Source organism: Capsicum annuum, chromosome 1, assembly GCF_002878395.1.
Source record: "Capsicum annuum cultivar UCD-10X-F1 chromosome 1, UCD10Xv1.1, whole genome shotgun sequence".
Lineage (NCBI taxonomy): Eukaryota > Viridiplantae > Streptophyta > Magnoliopsida > Solanales > Solanaceae > Capsicum > Capsicum annuum.
This window is the reverse complement of record NC_061111.1, coordinates 253,049,195-253,075,554: the sequence shown is the minus strand read 5'-3', so window position 1 is coordinate 253,075,554 and position 26,360 is coordinate 253,049,195. Positions and strand designations below refer to the sequence as shown.

The window sequence follows — 26,360 nt, the reverse complement described above, 5'->3', positions numbered from 1 at the left end:
CTTTATTATTTGAGTATTGTGCATGATTACCAGAAGTAGAAGGAAGCACGGGCCACCATGGTTCGGGATGCTCGTCGTAGCCAGGATCTCGGCTCGGTTAGTGACAAACTTGGTATCAAAGCATGGTTCATGGTCCCAGGATATCTGCGAAATCGTGTCCAGTAGAGGCTTGCTTATGGGTGTGTTGTGCACCACACTTATAATCAGGAGGCTACCGGGCATTTAGGAGTTATTCTTTTAAAACCAGAAGCAATACAAATTTATCACAGATAAACAATATGATCACACAACACGATTGAAACAAGATGTTAAATTACTTAGTATACAATAAAGCAATCAAACTATCAGACCAGTAAGTACAAACAAGTAACAGTTATTGACGTACAAAACTTAAGACATCTGACAGGAAATACATTACAACAACTTCGACTGATTAACTTCAGCTTGTAACTCTGGGGCTCTCCAGTGCAGGAATTTCCTTCCTCGGTTTTTCTACTTCCCTGAATGAAGCAACAAAAAGTCAAGCTCTGTACAATGTTTATCTTTCATGAAAAACATTTTCCATCATATCGAATACATTATATGTGTTCATCTTTCTTGGAAAATAATTTGAGCACTTAATCCAAAACATTAAAGCTACAGGTGAAATAACCATGAACATTATAAACCTTTTTATAAGAAGAACATTATAATACCATCAACAATTGAAAATATGAAAGTTAATTGGCACATCACCTGAGATGCAGCGGAAGCAACGGTCAACTTTGATCCTTCTGTCGTCAGTTATACCTTTCTTTTTAACAATGCTCTAAATTTGACTTGAAGTTGCCATCATCCCATTCCAGTTGGCTCCACCATTCTGATGTTCCTTTTATTATTTTGATGTTTTTGGAGGTTTGAATAGAGAGAGGCAACTTCCTTAATCCGTCACAATCGCTCACTATGAGTTCTTCCAAGTGTTCCCACATACTCTGTGGCTGCCCCAACGTTCTTAGTTCTGCTAAGTCGTACAACGTTAACTTCCTAACTCTTGGAATTTCTGAGTTGATAAGTGTCGCTTGATCACTTGAGTTGCATTGCACAAACAAGTCTACCAGATCTCTACAATATCTAATTGTAATTTCTTCCAAGTGCTTGGGTACAGAACAAGCTCCACCATCATTGAAAAGACATGTTAAACTTGCACATTGAGAGATATCCAGCTGGTGTAATTTAGAAAATCTTAGACCCAAATATTGACCAAAATCAGAAACACTCTTTAAATTTTTTACGAAATGGAGGTCGAGATATTCCAGATTTGGCAAAGGGTCAAATTGTCCACTTCCTCCTTCCACTGGTCCGAAAGAACAAGAACAGCTCTGTATGTTTAGTGATTTTAATCCATTAAAAGTGTTGTATGAAATCAACTTCCTGAGACCCATGCATTAGTTCAAGTACAGATCTGAAGCAAACTGCAACATGCCTGAGAGCTCTCCGTTACTGAAAATTTCACACTTGTAGACATTTATGGCCCTCATTGACTTGTTGTATGGTACATAAATTAAAGTTTCCCCAACTTCAATGAGAAATCCTTTCAATCTAGTCATCCAGGTGTAATCTCTATTGGAAAAATATGAGCTATCCACTTTAATAGAAAGATAAGTCAGGTTCTGTAGAGATGATATCTCTTCAAAAGAAGTCGCTCCAACAGCGCTATACGACAGATCTAACATTTCAATGCTTGGCAATTTGAGGAAAAATCCTTTGTTGGTGCTCTTCAAATCAACAAGAAGCATATTTAATAGCCTCAGATTTGTCAAATTGTCCATTCCTTGTGGCAGACAACGTAACACTGTATTATCACAATCGAGCACTTGCAAATTATGAAGATTAGCAACAGGTGGTAACTCTTTCAACGCAAAGCAACTTTGTAGTATTAGAGTACGTAGTTGACATAAACTATTGATGGAAGAAGGTAGTTCTGTAATGCTAGTTAGACTCAGATTCAGAACTCTTAGAGCTGGAAATGCCAAAAAGAATTCCTGGGATATTTTCTTAAGGGGTTCATTGTCTTGTAAAAGTAAAGATGTTATCTTTGGACATTTCGTGAAGCAATCAGGTAGATATTCAATTTCGTTGCTTACGAAAGATATTCTCTTGACAGAAGCTGATATTTTAATATGTGATATCTCAGTCAACCTAATTCCAGCTTGAATAACAGAAGTGTGTTCATCCCCAAAGGTACTAGCTATCCATATAGCAACATCACGAACCACGTCATGCATCTTCACACAATCCACAACCTTCGCTGTAAAAATCTCCATCGTATCGGCTTCTAGCAAGCAGGCATCTTTTAGACTCTCAATCAACGTGATTCCCCTGTTGTAGGCTTGTTCATATGTGTCATGTTCACCGAGGATCCCCTCTGCCCACCAGCAAAGTATGAGATCATCTATCGGAATAGCCGCCGGATACAAGGAGCAATATAAGAAACAACTTTGAATATCGCCTCTCTTTTTGTTCACATTTTTGCTTCTTTGCTCTGAAGCTAATTCAATATCCTGAGATTCTAAAGAATCCAAACTCCACTTGATGACCATGTAAACTTTTTTCTCGACATCTTTGTTATGAGGTTCGGACATTCTAAGTGATTTCAAAGCATCCTCCCAGAGCTCAACCCTTGTCTTCCCTCTCATAGATGATCCAATAACAGTGATGGCTAAAGGTAAACCACCACACTCTCTTGCAATTTCCTTTGCCAATTGTTTAATATACTCCAGATTGGCAACATCTCCGGCATTTTTGACCAAAAGTTGCCAAATCTTCATCCTCTTTCAGTGTGAATATGTTCATTTCTGTGTCTGTTTTCATTTGTTTACAAACACCCAAAAAACGAGAAGTTAATATTACCTTGCGTATGGCTGGATATTCAGGTTGGGGCACACCTACATCATCCAAATTTACAGCTTCCCAAACATCATCTAGTATGAGAAGAAAACTCGTTTCTTTCTTGAGCCTTTGATAGATTTTGCCAGCAATGCTTTCTACACTGGCCTCGTTATCTACCTGTAGGTTTAATCTACTGGCAATTTGTGCTTGGATCTTTCTTATGTCAATTGGTGGTTTGGGCACTGTAACCCATACCACAACACCAAAAGACAGTTTGGAACTTGACACATTCTTTAGGAGCTCATTGTTCAGATTCTTCACCAATGTAGTTTTCCCAACTCCTCCGGTACGCCACACACCGATGATGCTTACCTGAGAGGATTCAAGTGAAAGATGCAACAATGGTCACATAGAAGAAATATAGAAAACTAGAGAAACAAAGACGTAGGAGGCTTTGATCATTTAGTCATAATTTCTTGATCTCAAATTTGTTAAATTAATTGTAACGCCTCGTAAGTTTCTAGGCTCACAATTTCGGAAAATAACGGGCTTAAAAGTGTAATTAAGATGCTTCAAGGGATATCAGGACCAACATGTCTTAAGTGATGTACTTGGAATTAATATGAATCAAAAGTGTTTGAACTGCAATATGAGAAGAAGAAGAAAAAGAGTAATAAAGAAAGGATGTTAGTGCTTGACAACGGGAACAACTCTCTACAACTGAATCCTATTTGTTTGAACTCTTACTTCTGTTTTGAATAAAGTTATGCTTTGGCACTATAGGCTTGGACATCCAAGTTTTAATTATTTAAGACATTTGTTACCTCAGTTATTTAGAAATAAAAGTCCATACTTATTCCACTATGAATTCTGTGAAATGGCTAAGCATCACCGATTTTTTTTCCCTGTCAAAAGTGTCAGGCTTCAAAGACTTGTATGGTGATTTATAGTAATGTTTGGGGACCGTCTAGAATTTCAACAATGTATGAAAAACGATGGTTTTTAAATTTTATTGACGACCATACTAGACTGAGTTGGGTTTTTTATTGATGGACAAATCTGAGGTTAAAAATGCGTTTGATACTTTCTATGTCATGGTGGAAATGCAATTTAATGAGAAAATTAAGATTTTACAAAGCGACAATGGTCGTGAATTCTTTAATGAACCATTAGGAAATTTTTTTAGAAAAACAGGGATAGTACACCAAAGTTCTTATATTGATACACCTCAACAAAATGGCATCACAAAAAGAAAAAATAGGCACTTTTTAGAGGTTGTAAAGAATGGATCTTAGGCCAAACTCAACCTCAAAAGCTAGCTCATGAGGGGAGGATTGTCCAAGTTCATATAAGGAGACCAAGTACCCATCCTTCTTTCGATGTGGGACTCTTAACACTCCCCTACACGCCCAGATCTTGTTAACTGGAGCATGAACAGTACAATATGGGGGCCCAACATCGGTGAACAAAGAATTTGGATTGGTCTGGCTCTGATACCATGTAAAGAATGGATCTTGGGCCTAACTCAACCTCAAAAGCTAGCTCATGAGGGGAGGATTATCCAAGTCCATAGAAGGAGACCAAGTACCCATCCTTCTTCCGATGTGGGACTCATAACACTCCCCCGCACGCCCAGACCTTGTTAATTGGAGCATGAACAATATAATATGGGAGCCCAACATTGATGAACAAAGAATTTAGATGGGTCTGGCTCTGATACCATGTAAAGAATGGATCTTGGGCCTAACCCAACCTCAAAAGCTAGCTCATGAGAGGAGGATTGTCCAAGTCCATATAAGGAGACCAAGAACTCATCCTTCTTCCGACGTGGGACTCTTCACAAAGGTAACTAGGGCTTTAATATTTACTATTAAAGTTCCACAGTACCTTTGGGGAGAGGCTCTGTTGACTGTTACTTACCTTATTAATAGGATGACATCCCTTTCTTTCAAATTTAAAACACCTTTTCAGAGAGAGTTTTCCTAATTCTAGGTTACCAGCAGATTTGCCACTAAAAGTTTTTGGTTGTACAACATTTGTTCATGTTCATAATTGTAGTTAGCTTGAACCGTAGGTTAAGAAATGTGTTTTTTTAGGATATGCTCCAAGTCAAAAGGGATATAAGTGTTGTGATCCACATGCTAAGAGGATAATTGTCAGAATGGATCTAACTTTCTTTGAGTCCCAACTCCATTTTACTACTCATCTTCATGGAGTGTATCACATAGAAGATTCGCTTTTTGGGATATTAAGGAAAGTGGACATCAGGAAAATGAGGAGCTAGATATTACAATAAATACCTATGTGAGGGATCTAGGAGAAGATATGAATAAGTGTGATACAAATGATGAAAAAGGGAAGCGATATGAGATATGATATTGACCTAAATGACTTAAATGATAGAAACTCAGATATTGATCCTGTAGAGCCTTCTAATGGCAAAAATAAAAATGGAAACAGAGAACAAACAAAAGAAATACAGGTGTACTAGATAAGGAACCGAACTCAAGACAAAAAGACCGACGATTTCAACACTGCCAAAAGTCAATTCCACAAGACCTTACTAGAATTCAAGGCAATCTTCCAACTTATTCCATTTCTAGTTCCTTCTCTGATCTGGACCTACCTCGTGCAAAACGCAAAGGTGTTAGAAATGCTCCTAAATATCCTATTTCTATGTTTGTGTCCCATAAAAAGTAGTCGTCTAGTTACTCAGCCTTTACTTCACAACTTTCTAGTGTGGAGATTCCAAAAAATGTGCAGGATGCTCTACGAGTTCTCGGGTGGAAGGAGGCTATTTTGCAGGAATTGCAAGCTCAAAAAAATGAGATATAGGAATTGGTTGATCTACCCAAGGGAAAGAAACCAGTGGGCTGCAAAGGGGTGTTCACCACCAAATTCAAATTAGATGGAGCCTTGGAGAGGTATAAGGCCCGCCTAGTAGCTATGGGATTCACACAGACATATGGCATTGACTATCTTGAGGTGTTTGCTCCAGTAGCAAAGCTAAACTCAATTAGAGTTCTGTTGACAATTGTGGTAAACCTTGACTGGTCGCTTCAACAGTTGAATGTGAAGAATGCTTTCTTGAATGGGCAACTAGAGGAAGAAGTCTACATGGATTCTCCACCAGGTTTTGAAGAGAAATACAAGTCAATAATATGAAGACTTAAAAGATCTCTTTATGATCTAAAACAGTCTCCAAGGACTTGGTTCGAAAGATTTAATTAATTTGTGAAGAAGCAAGGATATGTGCAAGGATAAGTAGATCACATAATGTTTACGCGACATTCACTAGAAGGAAAAGTTGCAGTTCTTATAGTGTATGTCGATGATATCATCCTCACAGGAGATGATGTGGTTGAAATAGAAAAACTAAAGGAGTATCTTGCCTCAGAATTTAAGATAAAGGACTTAGGCGCGCTGGAGTATTTTCTCGACATGGAGGTTGCACAATCGAAGAAAGGAATTATAGTGATACAAAGGAAGTATGTTCTTGATCTATTAAAAGAAATAGACTAGCTGAAGCTCTAATTGATCTGAATCTAAAGTTCGCAAAGGAAGGAAAATTTACTTATAGGGCCAATAACTGAGATTGGTAGGCAAGTTGATTTACTTATCACATACTAGACCAGATATTTCCTTTGTTGTGAGCCTAGTTAGTCAGTTCATGCGTTCTCCATGAGATGAACACCAAGAAGTTGTGTATCGAATCCTAATCACATACTAGATCAGATATTTCCTTTGTTGTGAGCCTAGTTAGTCAGTTCATGCGTTCTCCATGAGATGAACACCAAGAAGTTGTGTATCGAATCCTAAGGTATCTAAAGAGTTCTCCTGGGAAAAGGTTGTTCTTCAAAAAGAATGAGCAAAGAAGTGTTGAGGCTTATGTGGATGCGGACTGAGCTGGTTCATCTATTGATGGAAGATCTACATCTGGATATCGTACATTTATTTGGGGAAATTTAGTGACATGGAGAAGTAAAAAGCAAAACGTGGTGGAAGAACTAAGAAGACCTGTGAGTTTACCAATGAAGTTGTATTGTGACAATATAGCTTCCATAAGCATTGCTCATAATTCAGTTCAACATGACAGAACAAAACATGCTGAAGTGGACAGGCGCTTCATTAAGGAGAAGATTGAAAATGAAAGTGGGCGCATCCCTTTTGTTCCAACAGCTGAACAAGTTGCAGATATTTTCACAAAAGGTCTTTTTAGAACTACTTTTGAGTCCTTTCTGAGCAAGTTAGGCATGTTCTATATTTACATGCCAACTTGAGGGGGAGTGTCGAATGAATTGGCAGATTTAGGCATAATCTGCTCCACTGATGAGCTGACAGGTTTGATTATAATCTTCTCCAAAATAAGTTGGCAGATATGATTGCAATCTGCTGCCGTAGATATAGATAGCATATATTGTTATTCTAGGAAAATTGATTAGAGGAAATCTCTTGATTCATGTATCTCCTAAGAATTAGGGATTGATTAGATTATTTGATCTTCTTGTTCACCTATAAATATTGTATAACTCTGTGAATAAAGACATACTTTTGCAACATCCAAACTTTCAGAAATGATTGCTAATACCGACCTAATGAGGTCTAAAAGATTTAAGTCCTTTAAAGGGCTATAAGTAACCCTATTATATCACCACAATTGGACATAAGAAAAGCCCAGTCTATTAGAACAACCTAAAAGAGCGAATTAATGAACTAAGCTATAAGTTTCGGTGATTGTTTTTGTACTTCACAGTTTTAATATTCATTTATCCTTCACCAGGAAATCTGTGTCTTGTGCACTCCCTTTATATTTAATGAATTATTTGGAGTAGAGTATTCGATCAAAAGGTTAAGTTATTTATGTTAACTGCAAGTTGGTTATGTGATATTATCAGTTAGAACAGTCAAGATGGTTTGTTGGATCAAGTTAAGGTACCAGATGTCAATCACGGTTTGACTAAAAAACAGGTCGAGACATTAATCTCCATTTAACCTCCTTAAGAAGCGCAATAGTAACACCATATTTGTAATAGAAAAAAATTATAATTTCAACTACAAACCATTTGGACTATAAAATCTGATTAGACATGAGTTAGTGAAATTAACAACTATCAAAATATAAAATATTAGAATTAAATCTTGCATTAGTTTCAACATTACCTCATCATCTTCCAATAGTCGTAGGAGTTTGTTGAGATTCCTTGTTGCTGCAGATTGGCCTTCTATTGATGTTCCAGGTATGAACTCAACTTTTTTCATCTGATAATTTTCTACCACCAAATTGGATCCAAAGTTTTGTCCGACCTCTATAAGACTGCACAGTTGATCTCGGATGTTGTGTGATTGAGTGGAGATTTCTGAGCGAAGGCTGCATTTTGGACAACATTTATATGAAAGCGTCTTAGCCGCTGCAATGCTTTCTTGCATAGACTCCCATTCTTTCTCCAGCTCGTGAACATCTTCGATCCACTTGATAACATCTGGTTTTGGCTTATATCCTTCTCCCTCGGCTCCTTCCACCTTCTCTTTGATATCGTCTCTAAACTTTGTTAGCTTCTCCATTTCCTTCCTCAGATTTTCAATTTTTGACGAGAAACGGACAATATTTTCAATCTTAGGATAGATGCATTTCGATACAAACTTTCCCACCTCAACAATAATGCCACCTACAGCATTAACAACTATTTCCATCGAAAAACTGCTGAAGTGAAGAAAGAAAAAAGTGTTTCTGATCAGAATGCTAGACTTTCAAAGATTATCAAGTGAAGCTAAACTGAATACTTCTTCCTTGTTTAAGGCACTACTTAAGCAAAATCATTAATCAGTTTTACATTATTGTTGTGGAGCCCCTTAAATCTTGCTCAGAAGGGAGAATATGATTCCTGTTAGAACTATTATAAACTTTCGATCAGTGTTGCTCGGACTCTTCAAAAATATCATCACGTGCGTGTTGGATCCTTTAAAAGTAGTGCTTTTTAGGAGGATCCGACACAGGTGCAACAACATTTTTGGAGGGTCCGAGCAACTTAGCTTTCGATAACCATTCTTTTCCACTATAAAGTTAAAAATATTTGTTGATCCATCCACTTTTAACTAGAGATATTGGGTCCGAGTCCTTAAATAGAGAAACTCCTGGTAGAAAACACCGTACATATCGGATGGTTGGGATTAAAAAGAAGAATAATTTCACCTATGATGAAGTGCAAGATAAATACTTTGCACAGTAACTTTATATTTTATTTACTTCTTTATTAAAGAAGAATTCCAAGAAAATCTTAAATAAGTTTTTAACAGTTGTTGTGGAACCTCTTCATTCTTGTGCAGATAGGAGAAGAATGATTCCTATTATTTTAATATAAGTGCTTTGGACAACCTTTCTTTTTCCAACTATTTAATTGACAAAGAAAAAGTATAGGAAGGAAAAGAAGAAAAGGAATGTTACCAGCAAAAGAGTTTCAGATTATATAAATGATACTTGTGCAATTCCTTTATTCTTGAGAAATGAGTGAAGCAAAGAGTTCTCCATATTTTATACTCCCTCTGTTTCAAAAAGAATGACCCGTTTTGACTTAGCACAAAGTTTAAGAAAATTGCAAGATAGAGTTTGACTTGCTCAACGAACTCGATTTCCTTTATGTCTTTCTCTACCAGGCCCCATTCGGGCAAGTACCTCTCGCTTCTCGAAAAAGAAATCCATAAAGTCCTCGGTAGGATTGGCAGCATCCCCTCTCAAGGCACAATTCCGAGACAAAATCTGTTGAAAGAGAAAAAAACAGGAATATTTTCTCTCCCTGATTTGCAGATCTTTGTTTTTGAAACACAGTAACCTGTAATACTCTTTCTGAGAGCCACAATTGTGGAGTGTGGTCTTCACTTCTGACCAATACTTTTGTATCGTGTGATCTTAAATTTTCCACGTGGAAAGTTTAAATTAAAGTGTTGCCAAAAAAGTAGGGCATTCTTTTTTAGACGGAGGGATTACATCTCTTCCATTGCTGAAATGCTTGTGTTTTTTTCAATCTTCTGTTTTGATTATTTCATTCTAAACTTTTTGAATAGAATTATGTCATTATGTTTGTCTTCTCTACAACACAAACTGTACTATCCTATAAGATTTCAGCGCTAAGAACCTGAAATGTTAGAACCCATCAGATTCAAATCTTGGTTCCGTCTCTGATTTGAATTAATGAAGATAGCCTAAAGTCGTCAGAATGAAATGACAGAAGCTGAGAAATTTTCTAAACATTGATGTTGGATGTCAACTGGAAGAGCATATCAGATCTAAATGAAACCATGGTGTGCCTCATAGAACCATATCAGTCTCTGACCTTTTCGCAAAGGCTTCTTATTCAATTACATGTAAAAGAATCTACGCTTCATGACTCAAATAACGGAAAGAACCAATCACGTAGCATCAAATCTGATTCGATGTGTTGTCGTATCACATGAAAATGGCTTCCCCGGCTTCGTCAAAGCAACCCGATCAATTTAATAGGCCATCAAGGGACCTCTCGAGAAATTTCACCCAAAATATTTTCCGGAGCTCGATCCCACCCCCCGAACCATGGACTAACACTCACTGAAAATCACAAAAAAAATTGCAATTTCTGCCATTTCACCGGTTTGACTGGGAAAATGGCTCCCCCAGCCCCGTCAAACTAACCCAATCCATTTAATAGGCCGTCAAACGAGCCCCTGAGAAGTTTCACCTAAAATTTTTCCTTGAGACCGCGCCCACCCCTGCACAGTGGGCTAATACTCACCCAAAGTCGCAAAAACCTCGCAATTCCTGTCGTTTTGCCCGATCGACTTGAAAAATGGACCCTCCGGCCCCGCCAAAGCAATCCAATACAATTAATTAATAGGCCAACAGGGTATCGCTCAAGAAGTTTCGCCCAAAATGTTCCTCAGATCCCGAGCCCACCAATCAAATCGTGGGCTAACACTCATCGAAAGTTGCAAAAAAAACACAATAGTTGTTGTTTCGCCTGCTTGACTTAGATAATGGCGCCCCCAGTTGTAACACCCCGCACTTTCGAGCTAAAGTTTGAACCGTCTTTTCCACGCATATAGACCCAAACCCAATAGTTGTTAGTTAATAAATGTGTGATGATCAATCCTATAGTTTGTGAATACCTTTGAATGTGAATTGAAGTCACAAAAATCCCCTAGCTCAAAGACGAGTTGAAAACTTTCCGATCGCTTAAGTTTTAGTGAATGTCTAAACTTGGGTCAAATTTCATCGATCCTAACTTCTTGTATATAATGAGTTAGAGGTCCTACTATATATCAAATGAAAGGTCTTTGAGTCAGCTTTCCGACGATACAAATTTCGCCTTAATCCGATATTCGAGCGAAAAGTTATAGCCATTTTCGTAAGAGAGGCAGTAAGGTCGCGCGATTAGCGTGCGACACACGCTCCACTTCACCCCTAGTTTTCAGTTGTTGATTCTGCATTTTTAAGGGCTTTTTAGTCTTTTCTTCCCTTATAACTCCCGAACCATGCCTGATAACCCTAAAGGGGTGATATTTTCCTCCTATTTCATCAATTAAACATCTCAAATCCTCTCAAAAACATAACCCTAGCTCGTCCGTTTGGATCAACAATTCAAGCCTTTCAATTCAAGATTCTCAAGAAAGGTTTCAAGATTAGGTTTCCAATCTTCAGACTAATCAATATAAGGTACATGGGGTTTTCCTAAACTACTTGGGTATGGTGAAATTATTTTATTAAGTTTTTAAGGTTTAGAAATCATATATTCATGAAGGGTTTTGAGATCAATTTGAAGAATATGCATTGTGAATCCTTTTCAATGATGTAATGTTTTGGTCTTGAGGCCTCCCCCTTAAATTGATTTTGTTCATATATATATACATGTATGTGTTTGGAATTTTGAAAGATGAATTGAGAGCATGAATATTTGTTGTGAATCCTTTTCAATGATGTAATGTTTTGGTCTTAAGGCCTCCCCCTTAAATTGATTTTGTTCGTATATATATACATGTATTTGTTTGGAATTTTGAAAGATGAATTGAGAGCATCAATATTTGTACTCCCTCTCTAGTTATAAACCTTTTGATTTTCACATGTTACGAATTGATAAATTTCACCTTTTGAAGTATGTATAAATGTTTCTTGGCTATTGCTAAATGATTTGAGATTGATGGTGAATTAAAGAGAGGGTGTTTTATTTGTTGATAAATGATGAAGATATCTATTGAAAGAATTTCATGATTTACTACAGAGTAAGTGAGCACCATATGTTTAAGAATTGAAAAGAGAGAATCTTTGAATGGTTTCACACATGTTTTGAAATATGAATCCCCTTATACTGCTTGAATGATTTGGTGGTCCAAACATTATGTTTTGGATGAAATATTTTTAGATGATATTTTATGGCTTAGATATATGACTTGCAAGTCTTGGTATGACGATACCAAAAGGGATAATGCCATGATAATTCAGAACAGAACAGAATGCAGATTTTACTTCAGGTTTTTAGATTTTGAAATTTAGAATGATACATGTTTAGAAAGAATTAAAAAATGGGCTTAAAGAGAGTTAGGTGGTTACCCGAAGAAGGCATGAGTCCAGAAAACTCATTGTCTGAAACCGTGTTTTGCCGATACAGGTTATTATGTTACCCGAAAGGGAAATTGTACGCTGGCGACGACCCTGTGGCGTAGTATATAAGCAGATACTCCAACCTTTGCGGCAAACTTGGTTTGGGGACTTGACCACCGAGTCAAGGGCGGATTTCATATATCCCGCGGGATTGTAGAATTGTAGGGTGTACCACCTAGCTCAGAAGTTAGATAAAGAGTGAGTCATGATTTCAAGGAAATGTTTCAAAGTTTTTAAGTATGCCAATGTGTTTTTATATATCGTATGTAAAATGTTTTATGAATTGCTCTCACTTATGTTGCATAACAGTTCATTATTTTGGATTGCTCTGCGTACCAGTACATCTGTATTGACCCCCATATATTTCAGGATCTGAGGCACACTATCGAGGTCCGGCTAAGCTGTAGATTGTTTGTCCGAAGTTGCAGTTAGTAAGTCTCCCTTGTTTCGGAAGGTTTTGGTTATTGGACATTACTATTTTGTTTTGGTTCATGGTCCGACTAGGGGCTTTGTCCCAGATTTTAGATGTATACTGACTCTTGTATTGTTAGAGATTTCGCAGACTGGTGTCGTATGCTTTTGAATATTTTGAATTAAATTTCAAACAGTTCAGTTGAATTAAGTGATTGACCATGTTTCCGTCTTTATTATCTTTTCCACATTTCTTTATAGTATATGAATGGCGTGCATGACTGCCAGATAGAGAAGGGCGCTCGGGCCTTCATGGTTCGGGATGCTCGTCGCGGCCAGGGCTTCGGCTCGAGTCGTGACACCAGTCCCGCCAAGCAACTTGATCCATTTAATAGGCTGTCAGGGGACCGTCGGAGAAGTTTCGTCCAAAAAATTTCATGGATCCAGAGCTCACCCCCGAAACATGTGCTAACACCTACCGAAAGTCGCAAAAAACCCCGCAATTATTGTCGTTTCGCCCGATTGACTTGGAAAATATCTACCTCAGCCCCGTCAAAACAACCTGATCCATTTAATAAACATCACGAGAAGTTTCACACAATTTTTTCCAGAGCCCGACCCCACCCCTTGAATCGTGAGCTAACTCCCATTGAAAGTTGCAAAAAACCCTCAATTCCTGCCATTTCACTCGTTTGACTTGAAAAATGGCTCTCTCGATCACACCAAAGCAACCTGATTTATTGATAGGTCGTCAAAGGACCGCCCGAGAAGTTTCGTCCAAAAATTTTCACAAAAACCCAGCCCACCCCATGAATTGTGGGCTAACACCCAACGAAAATCGTAAAAGACCCGCAATTCCAACCGTTTGGTCCGTTTGACTAGGAAAATGGCTCCCTCGACCTAGCCAAAGCAACCCAATTCATTTAATAGGCTGTTAGGGAACCGCTCGAGATATTTTCTCCAAAATTTTTCCCTAAGCCCGAGCCCACCGCCCGAACCGCGGGCTAACACCCACCGAAAGTCGTAAGAAACAAAATTCCTATCGACTCGCTCACTTGACTTGGAAAATAACTTCCCCGACCCCGCCAAGGCAAACTGATCGATTTAATAGGCTGTCAAGGAACCCCCCGAAATGTTCCGCCACAAATTTTTCCATGAACTCGAGCCCACCCCATGAACCGTGGGCTAACACATACCGAAAGTCGCAAAAAATCTACAATTCTTGTCATTTTGCCTATTTGACTTGGAAAATGGCTCCCTCGGCCCCGCCAAATCAACCTGATCCATTTAATCGGCAGTTAGGGGATCGCCCGAAAAGTTTTCCCCAAAAATTTTCCCGAAAACTTATCCCACCCCATGAACCGTAGGATAACACCCACCAAAAGTCGCAAAAAATCGGCAATTCCTACTGTTTCGCTCGTTTGACTAGAAAAATGGCTCTCTCGGCCACGACAAAGCAACCCGATCCATCTAATACACCTTCAGGATAGTGCTCGAGAAGTTTCGCCTAAAAACTTTCTCGGAGCTCGAGCCCACCCATCGAACCATGGGCTAACACCCATTGAAAGTCGCAAAAAAAACTGCAGTTCCATCTGTTTCGCCTGTTTAACTCGGAAAATGGCTCCCCCTCCAAACCAACCCGATCCATTAAATAGGCGTCAGAGGACCGCCCAAGAAGTTTCGCCCATTTTACTTGGAAAATGGCTCCCCCAATCCGGTCAAAGCAACCCGATCGATTTAATAGGCCATCAAGTTACCACCCGAGAATTTTGCCCAATATTTATTTAAACTCGATCCCACATCTCGAATCGTGGGCCAACATCCACCGAAAGATGCAAATAATTTATAATTCCTATCGTTTCGCCCGTTTGACTAGAAAAATGACTCTCCCAGTTCGGCCAAAGCAACCTGATCGATTTAATAGGCCATCAGGAGACCGCCCGAGAAGTTTTACGGAAAAATTTTCCTAGAGCCCAAGCCCACCCCCGAACCTTGGGCTAACACCCATCAAAAGTCGTAAAAAATCTGCAATTCCTGCCATTTCTACCGTTTGACTTGGTAAATGGCTCCACGGCCCCGCCAAAGCAACCCGATCCATTTAATAAGCTGTCAGGGGACCGCCTGAGAAGTTTTGCCCAAAAATTTTCCCGAAGCCCGATCCCACCAATGTCAAATTGTGAAAACCATTTTCCTTTTATTTCCACCAGGTAGGAGATCTCTTTTCCAGTTCTTTTCATTTTTGAAAATGATAGTGCCCAAACCAGCTTGCATGCATTAATTCACGACTACCTGATACATCCTACCAGTGCAGGTACTTAGTAACCAACATTTGTAGATATTCCATAGACCTTTCAAAAACTACAAAAACAAAAGACGGAAGAAAGATCTGCAGAAGCTTGTAGACAGCAGTCCATTCAGGGACGAATATATTGTACGGGCTGCCTGCAATCAATGTCATCGATTTGACGTATAAATAGTTGAATAATTCCTAAAAGTATATGTTTAAACAATGTTCAAACTAATTGCTAAGCAACGGGTATGTGTTCCTTGAGCATCTACCCTACAGAAACATGAATGTCCATGCTGAGTGATGGGCATATCATGGAACAAGTGGCTTTACTATCCCAGGCCTCCCTTGCTCCAACCAAATCAGGGGGGGTATGTCTTTGCTAACACTTAAACTTGTGCAGAAAATGACTTGCTTTCGTGTTCACTTTCACTTAGCTGACGAACAATTAGGTTCCATCTTTTTTCGAAAAACTCTTCAGGCCTCTATGCAGCTTGTGTCCAGTTCAAGAAGGGAAGGAAATAGAAAATCTAAGTCAGCTTGAGAAAATGCAAGATTGGATAAAACTGCAAAACGTTTACCTAACGAGTAAAGGATACTAACTCAATCCCAAAAGCTAGCTCATGAAGCATTCAAAATTTAGCACATGAACATGATTTTTCATGTAGCACTTCTATGAAAACAGTACAACCAGGAAGTGAAGGGGCCATCTCATCTTATATGCATCATCGCAGTTGCATATTAACAGAACAAAATGAACTCTTGACAGATAATTTTATGGTCTGAACTTTGTGTGAATGTGAATCTAGGGCGAGTTTTATATGCCCACTGTGTTTTCCTCGAGCTTTGTGTACATAAGCACAGAGAGAAATTAATGCATCCATAAAACAAGATAATACTCGTTCTCGGGCTCTATATTTTCGCCTCTGGTAGCGTATAGGCCAGTATCAACTGTCAAAGCTCATTAAATTCTAATTGACATTAATCTACTCCAAACTATCAGCTCAGTCACAACTCATCTATGAAGACATAACATCCACAACAAAGAGAAGCAAAAACATTTTGAAAACTATGTCACTTGGAAAGAATATATATATATCTGCAGTGACGTTGCTAGGATTTTCACTGAGAGGGTTCAAAATAAAGAAATAAACATACGAAGAAACCAAAAGGGATTTAACATCTGTTATATATACGTTAAAAAGATAGCAACTCACATGTAACATCAACTGACAAGTAAACACTCTAATTGTAAGACTGCACATCTAGACACTTCAACTCGTCCCCACTATGTCTCGTCGACACTTGATGATGGCGTGTCACATAATTTTTAAAGGTGTCTAAATGATTAAAATTTGAATGTTCGTCTAACACAGTGGAGACGAGATAATTAGATGAAGTGTCTACATGTGCATCTTCAATGTTTTGGTTGTTAGTTGTGAACAAATTAAAGTGTCTATGCATTATGCATTATACTCACGAGGTAACACAAGAAAATTCTTGTATGTATCACTTCTATGAAAACAGTACAACTCAGGAAGTAAAGAAAGAGGCCATCTCATCTTATACGCATCATCCCAGATGCCAGATGCATATTAACTGTTTTTGAGCTTATATGCATATACAAAAATGAATTCTTAACAGATAATTTTATGATCTGAACTACGAGTTTTATGAGCTCAACTGAACTCACTGTTTTTGACTCGAACTATGTGTACATAAACAAAGAAAGAAGATAAAGATCATACTCATTTCTCTGGCTCTACATCTTCGCCTCTGGGCAAACGCAGAAAGTGTGTGTGTACGTCAGTATAAACTTTCAAAGCTCAGTTAACTCATTCACAATCATCTACTCGAAACTATCAGGCTCAGTCACAACTTATCTATGAAGCACGACATCCCCGACAAATGACTGTTGTAGAATGTGGAAAATGTTCAGTTATCTTGAACTTTCTTCTCACTTCACTTTATTCTTCCTCTATTTATTTTTTCCTCCGTTTGTTTCTTCTCCATGCTCTCCCCTTCATCCTTCTTTCTTTCTCAAAGTAACTCTGTTGCTTGCATGACATCATAGAGATACGCCGACCATTTCAACACCAGCACACTTCAGTAGTTTCAAAAACATCAAACTTGAGATCATTTCAAGTAGTAGTTCAGTATGTCGGAAATCTGTGAAATGCTAGCCATGATGTTTGGGCAAAAGTTCAAACGCGATTTCTTTTTCCCTACAAACAACAACAACATCATATTCGATTCGGAGTTGGATTCCAAATTTGGAGTGCTCCAGCTCCAAGCCTGTTTTTCAACTCGATCTTCATAAATTCCAAATAAAATGTTCTCCTCTCTCCGTTGCAAAATGCATAACCAAACCAATTCCATCTTTAACTCCAAACTCATAGATTCCAAATAAAGTGAAAAATATTTGGAATCTCCCCAAATGCCCACTAAGAGAACTGAACCAGCTGCAGCTCTTGAAAAGGTTTTTGTATATCGACATCCGAATTGACAAGCTCTAGCCTCTAAACGTCATAAATCCAAATCCAATAGACCACCAAATTGAAAAAACTAGAACTCGAGGAATTATAATATTTGTGATACTTGAAGCTGATTGAGCCTGCTAAACCAAATTGAATGCAAAATCATATGGAATAGATCAAATCTAGTCGGTGTTGAGTTCCAAAGAAAATGCTTCTGCACCATCTTGACGTTATTTTGCATGGCCTGGTAATGTCTCAGAGGTATACTTGATAAAATGTCCTTTAGCCTAGGAATATCTTTCTCAGAAACAACCACAGAAAAGGCAGTCCAGTTAAGAACTTCACTAAATGGAAGGGCGAAATTATCAGCGATGATAACAGGCACACACTCATAATATATTGCCTCAACAATCCTCGGGCTGTTCACTTCATAACCCATTGGACAAAGGCAGTACTTGCTTGATTTCATGTGTTCGGAATAAGACATGACTTTTGAGACTCTATGGGGTAAAGGCCCATAAATTCTTATGGATTCATCTTTGTTTCTCCAATGCTTGAGGAGTTTCGGACGTACCGGACCATGCATATTTCCAGCAAAAAAGGCAAGAATCGGGCGTTGTGACACTCTTTTTCCACCGAGGTTTCTAAGAGGCCTCCTGGGATTACTTATAGTGGTCTCAGGAAGGGAAACGTCCTTCCCAGAGACAAATATTCCTTCAGATATATCTGCATTGCAGAGAGCTTTTATAGTGTTTCTACTTAGCTCCTCATGGTCCTTTAGAGTGTAAGGTCCCTGTAAGAATTAGTTAAAACATGAGAGTAGTAAGAAAACGTAAAATACTCATCAATCGAAAACGCATAACGTTCCAAATCAATAACCAGAAAAGAGTTCAACACATAATAATTGCAAAAAAAAAGTTTTCTTATTTGTACTATATACTCCCACCGATTCATTTTATGTTCCTTTATCTGACTGACATAAAGTTTAAGAAAAAAAAAGCAAATTCTAAAGCTTGTGTGTAAAAGATATGATAGATATTTGTGTTGGGCTATAAATCATCTCACTATAGGTAAAATGAGAATTTTACAGTTAAATTGTTAGTAAATATAGAAAGGCGATATTCTTTTTGGAACAAACTAAAAGGAAAGAGTGTCAAATAAATTGGGACGGATAGAGTAGCTTCTTATGCAGGAAAAAAACCTTTATTTTATAACAAACACCACCCCCAACCCCCAACCCTGAGGGGGAAGATCATTGATGCACGGTTCGAAACTCGATGGATAATAGATCCGCTCCTCTAACCTTGGCATGCATCTAATCCACACATTTTGAGCTCTCACAACTAGATCAGTCTACTCTTTTCTTGTATAAAAGTAAGTCCAACTCCCCTTGCGTAACATGCGAATTTACAAGTTAAGGTCCACAGAAGAATGCTTATGGAAGAAATAACTAATTTAGCAGACAATAATGATAAGCATGCATACCCAATCATGGCAAGCAACAAGAAAATGATCTGACCCACGTGTGCGGTTCCAGAAAGAATACTTTGCAGCTAGCATGTTCACATAGTTCCGTAGGAACACTGATAACGGCTTAAGATTATGTGAATTAGGCACATATCGTGCCCTTTGCAACTGACGTGCACTATATGGCAGATAGAACAGGTGAGCCTTTTGTGGATCCCTTGTCACGAACTGGTGACTGTCCTCCATCAGCTTCATGAACCATCCCTCAGATGAATAAATTCCTCTAAGATAAGGTTGATGAAAAATCGGCCTTTTCCCTTCTTTGTAGATGTAAACTTTGAGTATAAGCTCCATCAACTCGTAGCTCCTGGAATGTCAACCTAATTGTGTTTAAAGAAAAAGCTAATTTTGAAACACAAATAGATGACAAAGATATGCATAACAGAAAAAGATTCAATAACCAATGGTTGCTCAACACTCTGCAGCTTGGACTAGGGGCGGACCTATGGGGGTACCCTTGGACTCAAAGAAATTAGCTATCCAACATTTTATGCCCCTATTGAGAAGATAACAAGGAAAATAGGGGGTACCCTTGGACTCAAAGAAATTAGCTATCCAACATTTTATGCCCCTATTGAGAAGATAACAAGGAAAATAACACGCTGCACTGCAAAACTCCTCTCATGTGCTGGGAGATAACAATTGATTAAATCGGTCCTCCTCGGAATTCAGACATACTGGGCTCAGATTTTCATGTTTCCCAAGAAAGTGTTGAAGCTAATTAATACAAATTGGGGTTCGCGATTGGTACGCTCCCCTTCAAATATTTGGGTGGTACCCTTGGACTCGGAGAAATTAGCTATCCACCATTTTATGCCCCTTATTGAGAAGATCACTGGGAAAATAACATGCTGGACTGCAAAACTCCTCATGTGCTGGGCAAGAACAATTGATTAAATTGGTCCTCCTCGCAATTCAGACATAATGGGATCAGATTTTCATGTTTCCCAAGAAAGCGTTGAAGTTAATTAATTAATACAATTCTCAGAACCTTCCTATGGACTGGAAATGTGACTATTTCTAAGAAGGCTCTAGTGTCGTGGGATATAGTGTGTCGGCCAAAGACTTCAGGGTGTCTTAACATCTTGAACTTAACTCTATGGAACAAAGCTGCAATCTTAAAGCTACTGCGGGTTATATGTAGAAAGAAGGACCTTCTTTGGATTCAATGGATCCATAGCTACTACGTTAAAATGGAGGAGTTGGAAAATATGCCTACACCTAAGAAAGCCTCTTGGGCATTCAGGGCAATCTAATAACCAGGGTGATTGCAATGCAAGGAAGGAAGGGCTACTCAATCAACAAGATGTACACATTACTTATGCCACAACACCCTAAGGTCGACTGGAAATGCATTACGTTGCAAGCCAGTATCCACCCAAGATAGTTCAACCTACGGTTAGCTGTGCAGCAGAGGCTAGCCGCTGTGGAAGGGCTCCTAAAGTTTGGAATCCATATGCCACTTGACTGTATTTTCCATGGACGGGCAGTGGAAACTTTTTCACCACTTATTTTTTGACTGCAGGATCACGCATTATCTATGGGCAAGACTTGCTGTGTTTTTTCTATGGTAACTGCTCTGATCCGGAAAGAAAGAAATGCTGGTCGTTGCCAGCAAACAAAATTCGAAGCTGATCAAATATGCAGGGAAATTGTGCTACATCTACTTATTCGAGGAGACAAGGTTACTAAGTGGAAGCAAGCACTACTTGAGCTCAATTCCTTTCCTTGAGGTAATGCTTAGCTACTAGAAATTCGGTGATTTTACAGATGATTATCCTATTCTGTTTTGGTCAAATTGAGTTTTGGAATTGCACTCAGCAATGTATAAAATAGGATAGGATTAGCTTATAGTCTTTTGATGTAGAGAAGTGGATGGTCCAATTCCACTCATGGTCCGTATTGTAAATACCTTTTTGTTACTAACGAAAGCTACTGTTTAAGCCAAAAAGGAAAAAAACATTTAACCAGATATCCACAGAGGCATATTATCCTAGATTTATAGCTTGTTTGGCCAAGTTTCTAAAATCAAGTTATTTTGAAAAGTGCTTATTCCAAAAGTGCTTTTCAAAAAGAGCACTTCTGGTGAGAAGCAATTTGTGTTTAACCAATAAATGTAAAAAGCATTTTTGAGCAATAATTAATGTTTGGTCAAGCTTTTTAAAGTGCTTTTTTAATTAAGTGTATTTTATTCAAAAGTGTTTTTCAAATAAGTGCTTATAGGAAGAAGCTAGTGTTAGAAAACGAGTAGGAATAGGAATAGCATATAGAATCCTACTTGGAAAGGATTGTAATGTAGTATCCTATTAGCAAAAGGATTGGAATGTAATGTCTATAAATAGGGCCTCAATGTAATAATGTAGTTATAACAATTCAATAATATTCTTCTCTTATATTTTCTCACATGGTATCAGAGCTTCCACGATCTTGGTAAAGAATCAAAGAGTTTCCGCTGCCGGCGGGCGGCTATAATCCATATATGCCGCCCGTCCAGCCAATGATCATGTTAGCAAAAGTTAGGCCACCACACTTCTTTCCCCTACTTTCTCATATCTTTGCGTAGCACCATGCATCTGTCCGGTGACTACTTTTTCATATCTATTTTTTTCTAAGCACCATGCTTCTTTTCGGTGACTATTTTCTCATATCTGATTTGCGTAGCACCGTGCATCTTTCCGGACTACTTTGTCATATCTGAGTTGCATAGCAACGTGCATCTTTCTGGTGACTCCTCAGATCTAATTTATGTAGTTCCGTACGTCTTTTCGGTGACTCCTCAGATCTAATTTATGTGGGGTCGTGCTATCATTCCGACCCTACCCATATAATTTCTCTTTTTCAGTAGGGTTGTGCCATCATTCCGACCCTGCCCATATAATTTCTCTTTTCTAGTAGGATCGTGCCGTCATTCCGACCCTACACATATAATTTTTGTTTCTCAATAGGGTCGTGCCGTCATTCCGACCCTACTCATATTTCTCTTTCTCAGTAGGGTCGTGTCATCATTCCAACCCTACCCATATATTTTTTTCCCTCAGATTGTAGTCACTTTTCAGTCATCAAATCTAGTAATCCGGCGTATGAGCATGTTTCGGCTAAGTTTTCAGTGACTTTCTTATGCAAGATCTACTCGTCTCTTGATTTCGAGATGATTCATATTCTATACCAGTTTCCAATAAATTTGTAGTGACAAATCGACTTTCTAGCGATGTTTACTACTTTTTGGATCACTTTTTTGTTTGTTCCTTTTCAATTGAGGTTTCCCAGACGTCCAGAGCAGTCCTTATGAGTTTTCTTGCAGATATCTTTACCAAGTCCCTCAACCATCCTAGTGTTAATTACATTCATAACAAGCTTGGTACATATGTCTTCTATGCACCAGCTTGAGGGGGAGTGTTAGAATATGAGTAGGAATTGAAATAGCATATAGAATCCTACTTGGAAAAGAATTGTAATGTAGTATCCTATTAGCAAAAGGATTAGAATGTAATGTCTATAAATAGGGCCTCAATGTAATAATGTAGTTACAATAATTCAATAATATTCTTCTCTTATATTTCTTCACAGCTAGTATTTTTGGTTTTTGAAAAACAACTTCAGCTACTCCGTAGAAGCACTTATTTCCCTGAAATGCTTGGTCAAACACCTCACTTTTTAAAAATAAGCACTTCTGAAAAAAATAAGCTTGCCCAAACAGGCTATTAATATACACACAATCACCCTTCTGAACTATTAATTTCTTTTTCTTTTTTTTCTCTTTTTCAAGTTATACTAAGGCGCAGATTTAGCGACAATTATCCTAAAGGCTTTATGGATCAGACTTATAAACACTACACTCTATTTGAATGGGAGCCTTGGAGTAACTGGTAAAGTTGCTGCCATGTGACCAGGAGGTCACGGGTTCAAGCCTTGGAAACAGCCTCCGACAGAAATGCAAGGTAAGACTGCGTACGATACACCATTGTGGTTGGGCCCTTCCCCGGACATCGCACATAGCGGTAGCTTTAGTGCACCGAACTGGCCTTTTTTTACTCTATTTGGAGTCAAAAATATGTCCCTATTAGATATCAAAAGAAGCAATCTATTCTAATAGTCAGTTAGTGAGTTACAACGTCAACCTCAAAACTACAAGAAAGTTCTTCTCCGCACACAAATCAGTGCATATGTATTTGCTCAAGCCCCAATCATTACTCCTAATACTCCTGAACCAATCTTCTAACTTCTGTTTTCTAGTAACCGAGAAATCCCTTAGATCAATGGCGCAAGGTTCAAAACTCAGTGGATTATGGATATGGGCCGCAGTTGTGGGATTACACTGGGTATGCTGTTGTTGTTGTTTGTCGTTTGCCCGTCTTTCTACCCTTCTCCACTTACATACGTGATTTTTGTCTATCACAGGATTCAAACCCTTACGGTGCCTAACCCCACACATTGGGTTGCACTACCAAAGCCCTGGGGCCAATCTTCTAGCTTCTGCTATGACCTTCCGGTTACTAAATAAGACTCTTCATTAGAGTATATCATCATAAATCATCCGAAAAATAAGCTACTAAAATCAAATAGCTACCTTTTAAAGATAGATACATTCCTGAATAGAGGAGTATACAAGTCCTGAACATCGGTAACTAGTGGGGCATTCTCGATCTCTCTTTTGGCATATGCAAGTGCCTCGTCTGGAGTCAAAGATGCTATGTATCTCTGGAATATTAATATAATTAAAAAAATATAGTAAGAAGGCAAATGAATTCAGTAATATTCTTAAATCTTAAGGAATATATGCACAATGAAAGACTTACCAGCATATGGTTGGACACGTTTCTAACAGGTGAAGAAGCGGAAATAACTTTATCTACTGCATTCACATGCTTCCTATGTTTCTGCTGTGTCGAAACTTGCTCTCGTCTTTCCAGAACTTGCAGTCTTTGACTCAGTCCGTCTGTAGAGTTGAGTGAAACAACTACAGGGGCATGCTGACTAATGCTAAACCGGTAATCTCGACTCACTGGAAGTTCCCTTAAGTTCTTTTCATGATTCAAACTTTGGGAAGATGAAATCTCCGATGATGGGAAGAGGATCCATTCAGTAAGAGGATAAGGAAGTGAAGAAATTTGAAACATTACCCTAAATACTGTCAAAATAGCACCAACGAAAAACATTTTCTTCCAGTCAATTCTGAATAACAGAAAAACAATTATTTTCCGCAACGATTTCCTCATCTTCATCCTGTTGCTAAAAACAGAGATGCTTTTGCACATCCATTTCAGTCCCTTAGGCAGCGTAAAAAGTCCATTTCAAACAGGGAGATCTGTGAACGAAAGTTTAATTTTAAACAAAATCTCAGATGCTTTATTGATGTGAAGTAGTAACACGCTCAACCAGGGACAAAGAACAAATATGAATACATTGTTTATGTAGATGCATGTCAGTTCACAGTTTTATAGTAACAACAACAACAGACCCAGTATATTCTCACAAAGTGGGGACTAGGGAGGGAAAGTGTACGCAATCCATACCACTACCTCAGAATGAAGTAGGGAGGTTGTTTCCGATAGACCCCTAGATCAAGACAAAAATAGTATAATAAACATCATAAAACGAAAAACAAACAACAAAATGGAATAACACCCAATAGGTCATATCAGAAACAAGACACCCACCGAGTACTACTATAAATTACCTATCCGAAATCACAAACATCACCAACATACCACGAACAAGAAACTACAAGACACACGCATAGCACTACGACTAACGGTACAGCTACAAACAAAGCATCCCACCCTACTAGCAAGGTTGCACTCCCACCTACTAACCTTCTACCAAATATGTGTTCTCCACACCTTCATATCTAAGGTCACGTCCTCAGTAGTGGCAGAGCCACATTGAATTCAGGGGTTCATAACTATACTATTTTTACATGGTCAAAAATACTTTTTATGTATATATAATGTTGAACCCTAGTGGCGAAGCCAGAGATTTGGCGAAGGGTGTACAAATTTATTCTTAGCAGTGTTAAGGGTGTGCAAATTAAATATACACTCGTAATAGCTAACATTTAAGCTCTATTCATCAGATAACTTTCCGATGAACGGTGTGCATCTGACCCCGCTTTGCTAAAGGTGGCTCCGCCACTGTTGAACCCCCTTCGACTGGTCCATATATTTACCTATGAATCCCCTCAATGAAAATTCTGGCTTCGCCACTGGTCCTTAATAAGTTGTAGCTGCTCCATATCATGTCTAATCACCTCCCTCCAATATTTTTTCGACCTATCTCTACCTCGCCTACAACCATCCATAGCCAACCTCTCACACCTCCGAACTAAGACATCCGCGCCACATTTAAAACTTATGGCCAAACAAAATAACAAACGCTGAAAGAAAATTGTTTTTAGTTAATTTATTAGATTTTGTTGATAAATTTAGTATTTATAATATCAGTTACAGTTACGATACAGTACCATACTGTCAAACCAAACAATAATGGTTATTAAACAACAGTGAACGAAACATTCTATCCAAACGTAGTATTATACTATATTATACAGTACTATACCATAACATAGTGTACCGTAAATTATGAAACCATGCCAAACCACCATCTAACCACAGTGTAAGTCACAATAATTGAGAAAATTATGGCAATATGAATCTCGAAATCCAAAAAGTGACACATAAATTGGAAAGGAGGAAGTGTGTGTGTGTATATATATATATATATATATATACACACATACACATAGGACAATCAGTGGCGGATCTATATGCATTCCAGGGGAAAATTATACTATTTTTACATGATAAATTTTTTTTTTATGTATAAATAGTAGAGTCCATATATGTACTACCATGCCCTCACTGAAAATCCTACATACGCCCCTGAGGACAATTACATACCTTTTTTGTTAGTGTGTACGATGCTTAAATGGATGGCGGAGCAAATTAACAAGCCTTGGGTTATTGAAGGTTAGAAATTGAGGGAAAATTAATTTGGCGTTGTGGAGAAGAGAAAGGTGATTGGATTGGGTAGGAAGTACTGTAAAGGTAAAGTGCAAAAAGTGAACGAATGAGGCATGTTGAAGGTGACCTTTTTCTCTTTCTTTTTTTTTTTTTTGGTAATTGGCAGTTTGGTGGTTAGTTAGTAGTACCAGTTGTCAACTTGGACC

General features: G+C 38.3%; 1 protein-coding gene and 1 pseudogene across 1 annotated transcript; both read right to left on the bottom strand.

Annotated features, from left to right (window-relative positions):
* Positions 1-295: 295 nt before the first annotated feature.
* LOC107851020 lies at positions 296-17,077 on the bottom strand (annotated as a pseudogene).
* Positions 16,676-26,360, bottom strand: LOC107851028 (probable glycosyltransferase At5g03795). Its single transcript, XM_016695921.2, has 5 exons — positions 26,092-26,360; positions 23,992-24,500; positions 23,763-23,893; positions 19,154-19,502; positions 16,676-18,461 (listed from the first exon to the last, which is right to left on the bottom strand). The coding sequence occupies exons 2-5, from the start codon at positions 24,448-24,450 to the stop codon at positions 17,772-17,774; spliced, it is 1,629 nt and encodes a 542-aa protein (XP_016551407.1). The 5' UTR covers positions 24,451-24,500; positions 26,092-26,360; the 3' UTR covers positions 16,676-17,771.